This window comes from Seriola lalandi, unplaced genomic scaffold, assembly GCF_002814215.2.
Source record: "Seriola lalandi dorsalis isolate HSWRI2012SDOR001 ecotype SW California unplaced genomic scaffold, Sedor1 jcf7180002054280, whole genome shotgun sequence".
Lineage (NCBI taxonomy): Eukaryota > Metazoa > Chordata > Actinopteri > Carangiformes > Carangidae > Seriola > Seriola lalandi.
This window is the reverse complement of record NW_019524833.1, coordinates 519,807-533,948: the sequence shown is the minus strand read 5'-3', so window position 1 is coordinate 533,948 and position 14,142 is coordinate 519,807. Positions and strand designations below refer to the sequence as shown.

Here is a 14,142-nt window from a genome sequence, read left to right as displayed (position 1 = left end):
TTTTTTTTTTAACGCATCAAAAAACAACTGAAAATATAACACATAGAGAGAGAGAGAGAGAGAGAGAGAGAGAGAGAGAGAGAGAGAGAGAGAGAGGTCGTTTTTAGGCACTGGCACTTGCTTCTTCCCTTAAGACTCACAATTAGTGATGAAAAACAAAACGAGTACACCAGGTGTCATAACTCTGACATCAACGTAACTTTGGGCTGTTCCACCGAAGAGCAAGTTCCATATTCAAGGACACAGTTTGAGTTGGTCTCGCGTTTTCTCCTACATTTGGCACGAGTACAGAAAAAACCAAAAGGAGCTGCTTTTGCTGTTCTCTCGGTTTCTCTCTCAGGTATTTCCCACAGCCACATTCACTGAGGTTGCTACAATCATTGCTCTGATGATCTGTAGTTAAAGGTATGAAAACACCGATCGATCGTAAACCTACTGAAGTAGTACCATGAGGTGGTCACGTGTGATGCACTCTCTGAGAAAATATTTCTTTTTTTTTTGTTTTTTTTTGTTGTTCTTTTTTTTTTTAGAAGACGCAGACTTTCTGATATCCTCCGGAGTTAGTCTGAATACGAGTAAGAAAATGCACAAAAATACAAACTGCTCCGGCATATTTACGGCGCAGTGCCGTAGAAGAGCTACATTAGATCAAGCATGAAATGCGATAAATTCCCTAGAAAGGCATCTAATTGATTTAACATGTTTGTGCTCCCTGGTAAAAACATGGCATCCTTGGAAGCACTGAATCATGGGATTGCGCTCCCAAATCCGTTACAAAGTAAGACCATCAAAATCTGAAAAGCAAGGCAATGGATGTGTTTCCTGCTACACTGTGCAGGTGGCGGTGGCTGAAACCTGCCGTCAGGCTTCCAGCAATCATAATCCATTAAGTGTGTTTGTATGGTCCTGGTAGTTGTTGTCGTTGTCGTTGTTGTTGTCGTTGTTGTTGTTGTTGTTGTTGTTGTTGTGGTGGTGGGGGGGTGTTCAGTCAATTTCTCTCAAAATAACTGAATTTAAACTTCCAGCTTCGCCCGCTGGAGTAATGCCAGTGACGGGCCGCCTGCTCTCCACAAACGGCGCCTGCCAGCGTTGGTACACGTGTGTTGGACAGTCCTGCTCAACGCTCTCTGCGTGAGGCGAGAAGTCTCTTATCTCCTCGGTTACTTTCGCTCGACACCGTGTGATGCCCCCCGCCCTTTTTTTTTTTCTTTTTTTTTTTTGTTTGTTTTTGTTTAGTTTTTTCCCTGTTTAAAAAGGTCAAACCCCGACATCCGACCTGCAGGGGTTCCACTGTGTCCTTAACCTGCCTCCCAGGTCACCGGAGGTTGAGGGCCAGGGCCACTGTGAGGATGACGCCCATCAGCATCAGGAAAGGCAGCCACGTCTTCAGGAAGCCTGCGCAGCTGGATCAGGTGAGGAAGACAGAGGGGTGAGGAAACGTGACCAAAAACAAACAAACAAACAAACAAACAAACAAACAGAAGACTCATCTAATTTTTGTAAAACACCCCCCCTCCTCCACACGTCATCAAAAACTGGCTGTAACCATGACAACGTGTTTTCACATTACTATCCACTGGCCCCCCGCTGAGACGCTGGGGAATCAGACATGAAATGATTTGTACGATGCAACAGAAACTGTGCATGTACGTAGTTTTACGTTAATCAAAAGCCTGAAGGTTTACGGTACAGATGCTCGATTAGTTAATAACAAGGTGTGTCTACATGTCGCTCCGCTTCTCTTTGGTCTGTAAAAACCTGCGTCCGAATTCTCGTCTGAAACCCTGTTTGTGGAGTTGGTTTCATAACTGCAGTTTACAGGAGCATTCAACATGCACGCAACACTCTCCAGAGGCCCTCTGGGATATGTAGTTCATTCCTGTGGCCGTAAAGAGCCTTCGACAGGAACGTCCTATATACTGTTAATACTTGGAAGAATCAGGGCTCTCTCCCTCTCTCTCTCCCTCTTTCTCTCCCCCCCCCCTCTCTCTAGCCCCTGGGATCTCAGTGAGAAACCTCATTCACAAGCTTTAGCCCTGTTTCATATCGCTGCACTGGCGAGAGCAGCTGGAGTTCATAGGGCTGCTGCTAAAAGCGGCTTTTAAAAAGGTGGACAACATTCAGATATTTTTGGACTGAGGATGACAATGAGAGCTTAATTTGTTTTTCTCACAACAAGTTCTACAACACATTTTTGGATACTTCCTGGTGTCGCTCTGTCAGGCCTGCAATCTTTTACCTCTTGCTTGTTTCAGGGGCTTCAGTACGTGAGACACCTCATTAGCTGGACTGAGGTCATGTGACCTGATCAGGCGAAGCAAGAACATTTTACACATTTTACAGTCCAGCCATAAAAACTAACTGGTCGACTGTTTGTGTGTTTAGTATGATTGTAAAGCTGCCACTGTCGACGAGATCAGCCTCAAACACACTTAAAAAGTTCATGCTCAACTCTCATAGTTATCTGTTTTTATTTCATTTCAGTCATAACACCGGACTGGACCGGACTGGACTGGACTGGACTGGACTGGACTGGACCGGACTGGACTGTGCAGCATCCAGACTTGCCTGTGATTTTGTTACTGTATGTAAAAAAATAAATCAATTTAAAGCGAGTCCTCTCTATGATTCGGTTGAGGCAAGTCTGTTTTCATTTAATGTCTGACACACAGGCTTCGCAGTGAAAGCAGCAACAGCTTCAGTCCTCCATCTGTGTCTACGCAGGGTGCGTTCAGGCTCAGTATTGAGTGTAGGTCAACAGCATTTTGACGGTTACTTTAGCTGCATGTGTAAAATGGGAGAAAATAAACTCAAGGCTTTAAAATATGCCTTAAAAGCCACTGGGATATGATAAAACTATTGATAAAAATTAAAGCTCATCTGTTCTACCAGACACACGAGACACAAACAATTAAAAAAGGAGACTGAAACCTTCATGTAGACGAGCCTGGATTCACCCAACGACTCAGCCACCTTCACTGTAGTTGGACCGTTAATGTACTGTATGTCTGCGTTTACCCCTTCTTACCTGACATGCTTTCCATGGATCAGAGCGAGGAGGCAGAGGTTGACCATGTTCCATGAGGTGCTGTTTTCGTATCGCATCAGATTCAGAGCCATGGCTACATGTGAGTGACAGTTGTCACAGCAGAGGTTGTGCTTCGGGAGAAAAAAAGCAAGAGTACAAGTTACAACTCCGTCTGTTTGGTTTTATAAAGCGAATAACGGACACGTAAACAAATCTACTCATTACCATCCTGTGCTTGTACTCCTCTGAAGCGTCGTGCACCGCTGTGTCCCAGGCGTTGGAGCCGCTGGCGTAGACTTTGCTAACGTCGAGCATCCAGTATCTACAGTCAAAGAGAAAAAGTAACTGCGCTGTTGTATGTTGTATGTTCACTAAAAATAAATCAGTCACAACACGACATCCCAAAGATGTTCATTTACTTACTTTGTTGGTCTCCCAAAAGCCATGTTGTCTTCCTGCAGAAAGAGAAAATGTTTATTTCTTTCTCTCATTTCAAAACAGTTCATGTGATCCCTGCTCACGTTTAATCCGTCTGAGCTCAATTTACATTCCTTTGTTTATACAACACAAATGTATGATTCAGTTTTCTGCTCAGTGCAGCCGGACGCAACCACCAGCTCCAAACTTTTTCAGTCGGATTTTCAAAAACAACCTGTTACTCACGACGTGATAAACAGTCACATGAGCTCTGACGCATTTCGTGGCAATTTAGATGGTTTAGCATTAAGGATTTAGGAAATGCGCCTCACATCCTGTTTGTCTGTGTTCACCATCAACTTTGTGTGAAGAGGCCGAATGAGTCTAAATGAAGCTGTGAGGCTCCAGGTTTAAGCACCTCTATGTGGATTAAAGGAGCTTTTCAAACAAAGTAGTTTGGATTTGTGCCTTAGTCATGTGTCGAATCCAAAATATTTAAGATAATTTTATAGCATTAATTTTAAAGGATTTTTACGGGAGAAACTTAAGAACTTGTTACTGGCAGGTTGACCTGAAGATGGCTCTATAAAGCATCTCAGTGTCGTCTGTCGTTTCTTCGTCGTGCATCTCATTTGGTTCTTGCAAATCAGAGAATTACAACCACCCACCCAAATCAAATCAGATATTCTGAGTGGTGATTTGATCTTATCTGATTGTGATCTGTTAACACCACCCTGCAAGGCCTTGCAGTGGCCAATCAAATTCATGCAAGTGCACCTTCATGGTGGGGTTCATTTCTAACATGGATGTGTATTTCTGATGTTTATCTTGTGATCGCCACAACAAAAAAATAAAACAGCTGCTGCCATGATAACTTCGAGTCGGAAAAGTGCTTCCTGTCCAGCGTTTTAGTGTCTGTGAAGTCTTCGGTCTCATCGACTTATTACTCAAACTGTGCAGTGTGCGTCCAGTGTTTATGAGATGGATGATTCAACTATATTTGGTCGCGTTGGTTGCGAGACACAAACAAATGTGTGTTGTGTCACATTTTGGGCAAAAAATGTGAAACAAACTGAAAAAATACAAATGGAGAGTGAAGAAGTGATCTAAGCAGCAGGAGTGGTTTGAGAAACTTCTTTTGACATTTGGAAAAGTTTGTCCTGCTGTAAAACGCAGTTACCACCGCAATCTATTGTAAGCGACTGTAACTGCCCTCCTCTAAGGAGCGAGTTACAAACTCTGCGGTGAGTGTTTGATACTACAAAAGCTCATCCACATGAGGTACGTTTACATGTCGACTTTTCTCCAGTTGTGGGAACATTCAAGTGGTTTCCTTCTTTCAACAATTGAGGTCCCGCGTCGGTCTGTCAATCCACACATGCGCTTTTCCAAATCCATACTCCATATTGCAGTTGGTGGCCATAATGCACTACAACGTTATTTGCCTATTACTAACAAAAAAAAAAGTAGAAGAAGAGCAAAAATAGAAGGTAAAAAGACGAGAACAGGAGAATAGGGACAGGAGTGTGATGCCATTTGGCTGTTTTTGTATTGTTTTAAAGAGGAATTATACAGAAGGTGTGAATTGACCGTGACTTCTCATCCACTGAGTAGAGCCACTGCACTGCGCTTCATTTTGCAACCAATATTTCCTCAAAAATCAACTTATGTAAAACCACGGTCATAACTCACAGAGACGAAGTAAGGCCCAGCAAAGTCCCGGATGACTCCAGTGGAAGTGCAGATTCCCATGTGACCAATGAATGGAAGCAGCCATCTGAATGGAAAAAAAACCCAAAACATGCAGAGTTAACATTAGCACATTAAACAAGCATTTTTGTGAAGTACCACAAAAAGATGAACCACATGTAAAAATCTCTGGCCAAGTCTCTATCACTCTTTAACCTTATTTTCAGATTCAGGTTAAGACTGAAATAAATGTGTAACATAAAAGCGTGAAAGGACAGAGGGAGTAACACTCAATTCTCATTTACAAAACATCCTCTCGTGTGGTTTATGAATTCAAATTGGTAACGTCCACACAACAGGTAACGTCCACACAACAGTTCTAACACACTCATGTTCTGCAACACATGGAGTCCAACGACCCCCCCCCCTAATCAGGTCATTTAACAGGGACATTATAGAAATGCTGTCTTGAGTCTTGATGTTGCTGTATTGGTGCTGACTGAGGCGCTGCAGGAGGATAAATAGGAAGCAGGAAGCAGGAGCAACACACACACACACACACACACACACACACACACACACACACACACACACTATAAGAACCACTGTTCTGTGATAATCTAATTAAAAAAAATAACAGTATGATTTTGGGACCTTAGCTTGTGTATATGTGTATGTGTGTATGTTTACAACACTTGGATTACAACAATAACAGTATCTTAGTAATACTATGGTAAGAACATTATAACTTTGTAACACTAATAATTTACTCTTTAAACATTAAAAAGCAGAGCCTACAACTTTGAAGTGTGTAAAACCCGTTTTGAGTTGTTTCTTTAGACATTTGTTGTTTACTTTTATGTTCATTTGCTTTCTGATTTTATGTCTAGTTGTGCACTGAAATACATTTGTTTTTCAAATTAAACTCAATAAAACTTAAAACGCTATTAATCCGTTTTCATCACTCTGACTCTTATTAACAGCAAGGACGCTTTAATATAACGTGTTATTCGAAGGAAATCAGCAACAGGATGGTATTGTACGTGTGCTAGCTAGCTAAGCTAGTGGAGCTGTCACTTCGTCCCCTGTCCCGAGGTTTTTGGTCAAAAAGCGACTCCGCACACCGGCGGCGATAACTCACGATAACACGGGGATAGGTGTCCACACAATACAGTAAGGATAGCGGCTGATGTCTGGGTTAATTTTCTCAGACGCTATGTGGTAATTCTTCATGGTGTCTTTTTCAACAACATCCGCCATCATCAGCTGTGGAAAATGAACTTCATTTGTCCCACTTGCGGCTGCGTCAAGTCGGCCACAGACACGGAACAGGATCGGGAAATGTGTGGTGTTAGCTTCAAAATAAATCGCACAAAAAGTCTTCTTTTTGGTCTTTGATTTTAAAAAAAAAAGCGAGATATGTACACATTACTAACTATGTTGATACTCGGAGATATATATTTACATCTGGGGTAAATCAAAACATAACATTTGCGAAGGAGTTTTATATGCCTAGTCGAACATACATTTTTACTTTGACAGGCTCAACCGGAAGCCCTCTCTCTTATTCAATCTAGCTTGATACTCTCGTGTTGCTTGGCAGCAGGAGCAGCTTCCGGGGTCTGTGCGAGCCATCTATGGATATATAGCACGGTTGTTTTTTGTTTAATAATTATTTTTACTTATTAGAGCTGTAAAAATAAATTATAGTAATTAAATAAATCACAAAAGAAACTTTTTGACTGAACTGCACACAACTCATGTCAATTTTAAGGCAGTGGTGAGGAGTCACAGGTCAAGATTAGCCTCCATTAAAGGGGGATTAAACAGGCTGTGAACCACTGGTGTAGACAACAATTTAACAACACTATTAGTGAACCCTTAACTGCCTCTGGCCCCACTTCAGGAGAGAAAACAATTCTGTACATTATAGGGTATGGTATACTATGGTGTACTAAGTCAAATCAAGTAGTCAAGTCAAGCATATCCATTAAGAAACTTTAGGGAACACTCAGCCAAATTCTTATAGTCCAATCTTGAATAATTTGTCAACAATAAAGTGCAAGTTTTGAGTTTGAACGGTAATCTATTGTTATTATCCAGATTTAATCCTAGCACAAGTGCTTTAATGGGGTTTCTATGCGGTTTATTGCAAAAATCCTCTATTTGTTTTCGTGCCATCACAAAGAGCTCTCCGGCGCGGTGGAAGTGGAGAGACTGCAGCTACCGAAGGAGTTATCTATGGCGATGGTGGAAATGGAAACAAAGATGAACCCAAGGGATCCGCTGGGGCTCTGTGTACTCCATACTACGTCCTATTAGATGTGACAGGTGATATATTGTGCGAAGGGCAAAAACAAACTACTCAGCAAAAGCAGGCAGACATTGATAAACGAAGGCACACTGGGCTCATGATCAGGGAGCTGAGGGAATTCTCCGGCAAATGCCACCTCGATATCTGGCTGAGCCATCCAGCCCAATTAGGCCAGAGGATGTGCTGCTTTAAGGACTGTAACCCGGTGACGTGTCATCCATTTCAGTCAAAGGTTTGAAAAGTAAAATGTCAAGTGTCTGCAAGTCTCCATGTCCAGCTCCCTAGACTGTGATTACCAAGATAAGAAATGAAGTCAGGGTGTAATTCTGCACTTTTAGAAACACATCTGAGAATGTGGATTTATCAGCAGGGTTGTGTAAAAAAAAAAGTAAAGAAGTTAAAAAGTTGTATTTGTTCCTGGTTAAATAAAGCCCTGATTAAAGAGAGAAAAATCACTCCCCAAACAGTCATTTTGAAGCTACACACCACTTTCCTGCACAACGCCATGTCACTTAAAAAGCTCCCAGGGGTTAACTGCTTTTCATTAAAGGCAAATGAAACCTTGTGAGTGTCTGAAAAAAAAACCTGACACGTACAACTCTCATAATGAATCCATCCATTGATTCAGTGTAATTTGTTGAATTGTGATATTGATTTTCTTTTCCCTTCAGCACAGAACACGAAGCTTCAAATTTTTGCATAGCTGAGGACAAGAGGGAGGTCATTACAACTTAACCCAACTAAACTCCCTTGAGGCCCTATAGTGTGTGTTTCAGTTCATATTGTGGTTATATGGTGCATATTTCAAAATAAAAGCATATTTTAATCAAGTAAATTACCATGCACGAGTAACATCTCAAACTTGGGGTGGTATATTATTACAGAACAGGAACAGAGCTTGGCTTCTGAGGCTCTGTGTAAAATAAAGCAGGTTTCATTATCTATAAATAGCAGGAAACATCTTCACAGCGAATGAACTATGAAACGTTTCATTAAACATCCACCTGTTGATTTTTCAAAACTGCTTCTCCCGCTCACGAAGCGAAAACAATCAAATGACATTTGTGCATTACTGCATGAAGTCTGCTGTGAATCCGTCATGGCCGAGCACGGTGAAAACAAAATGAAACACTGCCCCTCTGTGGAAATCCTGGAGAGTCACTGGGCAAGTGCACTCGTGGGCCGTGATAGACCTTTTGTGGTGTCAAGAGAATCCGACTGCAGCTAGACTAAGGTTTCTATTATTTCTATGGTTTTTATTCTATACATAGGAAACGTTTACTCATCAATTATTAATCGGAAGTAACAACAAAATAGATACTGTTGAAAATAAAAACTAAAACTAAACAAATAGGATTGAAATAATATAACATTCAAGGAATATACAAGGAGAAAGAGCTGAGCCATTAACATGATAATTAAATAGAAATAAGGAAGTGAGCAAGGAGCCAGAGTAAATTATATTCAGATATAAGTAAATACTGTTTCCAGGCATTTGACCTTTCATTTTTTAATATATTCGTTAAGTAGAGTAAATTAATTTTTTCATGGGGGATTTAGTGAATTAGCATCTATATATGTTTGTGCTTCAAGATGTCTCCCGATTGGATTTGAAAAAAGAAGAAATCTATATTCATGGATTTGGAGCTCAGACAATCATACAAGGATTTTCATACGTTTTGGATCCTGTCACCAGCATAAAATCGGGTGCTCTGTTGTTTCGACATATACTGTACATCTGCCAAGGTGTTGTTGCTGCTGCAAGGAATTGTGGGATGGCATTATCTCCTTTCCTTTCATAAATTAAGGTCCAGTGTATCTGAAAGAGATAAGACAGAGACCATTGACCTCCTTTACTTATCATTTAGGGCATGCGACGAGCTCTTATCGTCATGGCTGCCGTTCAGATACCTCTGTGTCATTTCACAGTTAGAAAACCTTCCCTAAGACAAAAAAAAGACATTTCAGTCGCAGGTACAAACAAACATGAGTCACTCTACAGGGGAAACAGGTTGAACAGGTTAAAGAGGTGTTTGTACGACTTGCAGAAAACCAATCAGTCGAAGAGAAAACAAAGCACCTTGCAACGACCTCACCCACCCAGAAACGTGACCAGATCACTGTGTCGGGGTCTCCAGGGCAAACCGACCCCCCCCCCCCCCCGTGCATCGTGTGTTTACCCTTTCACCTTCTAGTTCCTATTAAATACAGAACACACATACACTGCAGTTATCATTGTACACCCAGAGAAAAAAAACGCTGGTTTGTATAATTTAATTGATTTATGAATGTTTTTGTGTTTTTACATCTTATTTTATATTGTCTAATGTGTCTCAAAACATTTTAAGTTACTAGTTATGCGGCTGTGAATAGTATTTAGTATAGTTTTCCATCCTTAAATGTGTGTAAAGTAGATGTTAATAATGTATATAATGTTCTAGTTTTTCTCTTGTAGGTTATCTGTTCTCGTGCGTCTCTCGTTGTGACACATCTTGTGTATAAAAGTGCATTATTGAATGCAAATGAATGTAAATTAAAAAGTAAGAGTAAATGATTGGTGTAATTTACACACACACACCCTGCGCCATCACACATCGGTACTCGAGACAAAGACAATAACAGATTTGATTGAGAGACTAAATGGATGAATGAATGAATATGATGGAAATGAAAAGTTAAAAGGCCTGAAATGGGAAATGGAGTTACTGAGCAAGCGAGTGTGGTTAGCAACAGGAAGTGTGTATTTGCAAAGAGATAAACAGAAAGAGAGAGGGAGGGACAGAGAGAAAACCTCAGACTCAGAAGATCGATGTGTGTTTATCGGAGGCCGTGTGTCTATATTTATAACTGTGAAGAGAAACAGAGTAAGTGGTGATGTGAGTGTAACCTCCCAGTTTACTGACGGTAAACTGACCATCAGGAAGGAATTCTGCTGAAACTAAACAGTAAATTGTACAGAGAATGAATATTTTGTAGAATTACAGACGGTAAAACGGCCTGAACTGAACCTGGTTTCACAGATTACGCTTGTTCTAGACGTATTGTTCATGTGTCAGACTTCTAATCTTAACAGCCTATGATAAATCATTCACTAATCTGAGCTTTACAAATGAGTCTCATCTATTAGTTTAGACGCAACTACAGCTTTAATTTGAACAATTTGTCCTAATTTATCATCATACAGCTGCTACCATCAGCACTTTACATATATAAACGGGGCCAGTCTTTCACATGTGATGTGTACACACATTCATGAAGTCCTGCCTGCAAAGTAAAACTGCTGGAGCCAAAATTTAGTCCGTGTCACTGTAAGTGGACCAGAGCTTCTGCTGTCTGGTACACTGTGCACTAATTTCCTCCAGGACAGAAGAGGACTGTTAATTACTGCAAACACTTTACATGGACAGCTGGAAAACAGCTAGAATTGCTTTTTTAATTGCTTGTTTCTGACGTTATTTCAGTGAAATGTGCAGATGGGGACGATCTTATCTGAGGTGTTGCTATTTCCCTCCTCTTCCTGTCACCCTACAGACGGCTGAGAACACTTTCTCTTATACAAACTACGTCTATAGATGCGAGCATGTCGCTGTCACATGAATCACCCTCTAAACCAGCCGTTCCCAACCTTTTCCCAACTCTAGAAAATCGCAGATATGTTGGTGGCCAGCACCCGACCCCGTAACAATTCAGAGGCCAAATAATACGTTCTCAGAGCACTTTTTATTCTTACAAAAACATCTGAACAATCAGGACTGAACTGAAAGCAGGAGAAGCTCAGTTCCTTATTTTTCTGTTTGATAGAGGAGAGATCACTTGTTGATTCACCGCCTGTTGCTGTAACCAGCTACCCCATTTTGATGCTCTAGTTTTTGCCACGGATGTAATCTTTTACACCCGATCAGACTGAGATAGCAAACAAGTATACACCATGTGGTCCGGCAGCAGCGACATAAAAGTTCTTATCACTGACTTAGGCCTTCATACGGGAAAAAAGAAAAACATTAAAGTAGTTTTTAAACACTTTTAATGCTTTTAAAGATCATTTAATTAAAAAAAAAAAAAAACAACCAACCCTTATAGCCTTGTGTTAACCATTTTTAGTTTCTTACTATATTACTAGAAATAAATGTGCAGCTCTTTACTGTATTCTTGTAAATTTAAAACACAATACTGGTCACAGTTTTGTCAGTAAGTTACTGTGTATTTACAGTATGTGGCTGTATTTGAATGTACCTTGTATTTAATGGTCGCTCTTTTCTACAGTCATATCGAACTCTCACAGCTTTACACTACAAGCCACATTCACCCATTCACTCACACATGCATACAGCGCATTTACTGCACTTCTTTATCACACTCGCTCACACACTCGCACTCGGGTGATGAATTTGTGGGCAGTTTGTGGTTCAGTATGTTGAAAGTGTTCACTTTACTTCCCAAAAAACGTCCTCAGTCTCAAGGTTTGACATTAAAATTGACCCTTCACAAAGATAGAAGACGAGATGCTGTTAAACTGAAGAAGCAAATATTAAACTAAACAGATTACTCATCTGAGAATAAAGCTGATTGTTACATCATTAAAAACACGTGTTTTTCTGACAACATGCAATAAAACACATGCATTGATATGTTTTCCTCAGTCCTCAGTACTGTAGATAAAGCGATCACAGACACTGTAAATGTCTAACCCTGCACTGTCGGAGGCTGGTACGTGCTTTCACGCTCCAGAGGTAAAACTGAAGAAATATGTGGGCAGTCTGGACAGTTTACATTCAGCAGAGCTCAGACCCCAGGGCCAGTTCTCACCAATGCTTCAGGCTAGATGGTTATGTAACAGGTAGCTCTGCTGTCTCGGAGCCGAACAACAAAGGGGATTCTTTGGTGAAAATTGGATTTGATAACATGCTGGGATACAGAGCCATTTTCTTTTTATTTATTTACTACATGGGCTGAATTTGATTCAGAACAATTTCCTGAAATAACACAAAACAAACCAAACACAAGAGACATACAGCCCTTTAAAATAAAGAAAACAAAACATGCACATTCAGTACATCTTAACAACAGTTCACTGTCTAAAGAGTTCTCTCATTAAAGTTTCCTCTCATTTGTTTGATTCATACAAAAAACTGAAGCGTTAAAATGGTTGTCATGGAGATCATGCACCTGACTATTTCTTGGTATATTTTCACCAGGTTAGCTGTTCCCCCTGTTCCCAGTCTTTTTGCTAAGTTAAGCTAAGCTAAGCTAAGCAGCTTCAGCCTCATATTTACTGGTGCGATGGCCCCGGGGGGCCTCGGTCAGGGTTTGTTGTTTGTTGTATGTCCTGTATATTCATGTTGCCCATTCCTGTTTGGGTGGAGCTTCGTTTTCTATTTAGTTCATTTCTTTTGTTAGAGTGGAGACGGTTCCTTCTGCCAGTCATGTTTGGTTTAATTTTTCTTTCTGGTAAAACTCTCACACATTTTGCTTTATTTACACACACACACACACACACACACGCTTCTATGGTAATCTTCAAAATATTTACCATTAACTGACAATGGCACACTCCAGTGACAACGAAGAACCCTGTAGTTTCACGCCTCACTGTCTTTCACTTCTCAAACCTACGGCAGAGAATCCCACACCTTGGTGATCAATGATATAAGAAGCAGAACAGAAATAAAAGGGTTGGACATTATGCTACATGTGAGTTGAAGAGAGATATGTCTGTGAGAACTTTAACTGCAAAAGGAGTTAGCGTATTAAAAGCTGCTCCACAACAACAAACCCAAACTCCTGGGCGTCACAAATGTTGATCAAAGTGATTAATAATGGAGACCAACAGGTTTTCAGTCCAGTCAAGGAGAATTATCCACATTTTACCAGAAAAAAAGGATCTTAAAGTGAGAATAGGGCTTTTATTCACTCATTTAAATTTGCCCACAATCATAAAATATTGCCTTCTAGGTGTCCCCCCCCCCCCCGCACACTTGAATGAAAATGTAAAATCTGGAAATTATCTGAACTAATTTGGTCAAACTCCTTTCATACTCTGTCATCATACTGTCTGCTCGGCCCATGTCTGTACACATGTCTGTGCATGTAAAAAGAAGAAGAAGAAGAAGAAGAAGAAGAAGAAAAAAAACCTCTCAATTAAAACCAACAGCAGCTCTGGAGCAGACTGTCACTGACAAGTAATGTTCCCGGAGCCCCACGTGGTCTGAATACCAGAGAGCTTTTGTCTCTTTTAGGACAAATGCGCTGATTAAAGTTGTTTTAAATTCTTCACTTTGCATCCACGGAGGGATTCAAGCGAGTGTTAGACGACTCCTGTGATTGGAGGACGTTTTTCGTAAAGAAATCCCAAGTTTACTGTCTGTTTAACGGTGAACACAGCAGAAAATAACTGTCTTCACCACTTAAGCCTGAACGCATCTCTTATGCATACAAATCTGACCGGATTAAGGCAACTCACGTTTGAAGTTTTCTTTCTTTTTTTATTTTTTTTAAATTTTTTTTAAAAAGACATCTTCCTCCTTCTGATCCACCCGGTGTTTCAAGTTGCAAACACAACACGTTTTCCGGTATCCCTTTTCACAATAAAACACAGCACTAGTTGGCAAGGCAAATTTATTTGTATAGCACATCATAAAATATGAATAAAAACAGAAGTAAAAAGCATAATAATAAAGCATTATAAAAACATTAT

The 14,142-nt window shown here is 40.5% G+C and overlaps 1 protein-coding gene across 1 annotated transcript; it reads right to left on the bottom strand.

Moving 5' to 3' along the window:
• Positions 1 to 1,114: 1,114 nt before the first annotated feature.
• Positions 1,115 to 6,431, bottom strand: tmem222b (transmembrane protein 222b). The gene is made up of 6 exons (XM_023405601.2): positions 6,276 to 6,431; positions 5,138 to 5,222; positions 3,452 to 3,483; positions 3,254 to 3,350; positions 3,029 to 3,159; positions 1,115 to 1,403 (listed from the first exon to the last, which is right to left on the bottom strand). The coding sequence occupies exons 1-6, from the start codon at positions 6,395 to 6,397 to the stop codon at positions 1,316 to 1,318; spliced, it is 555 nt and encodes a 184-aa protein (XP_023261369.1). The 5' UTR covers positions 6,398 to 6,431; the 3' UTR covers positions 1,115 to 1,315.
• Positions 6,432 to 14,142: the final 7,711 nt, after the last annotated feature.

Coding starts and splice junctions, on each gene's coding strand:
- tmem222b (XM_023405601.2), bottom strand. CDS start 6,397: ATGATGGCGGATGTTGTTGAAAAAGACACCATGAAGAATTACCACATA. Junction 3,484..5,137: donor CTGGGCCTTACTTCGTCTCT/GTGAGTTATGAC, acceptor CTCTTTCTGCAG/GAAGACAACATGGCTTTTGG. Junction 3,160..3,253: donor AGGAGTACAAGCACAGGATG/GTAATGAGTAGA, acceptor TTTCTCCCGAAG/CACAACCTCTGCTGTGACAA.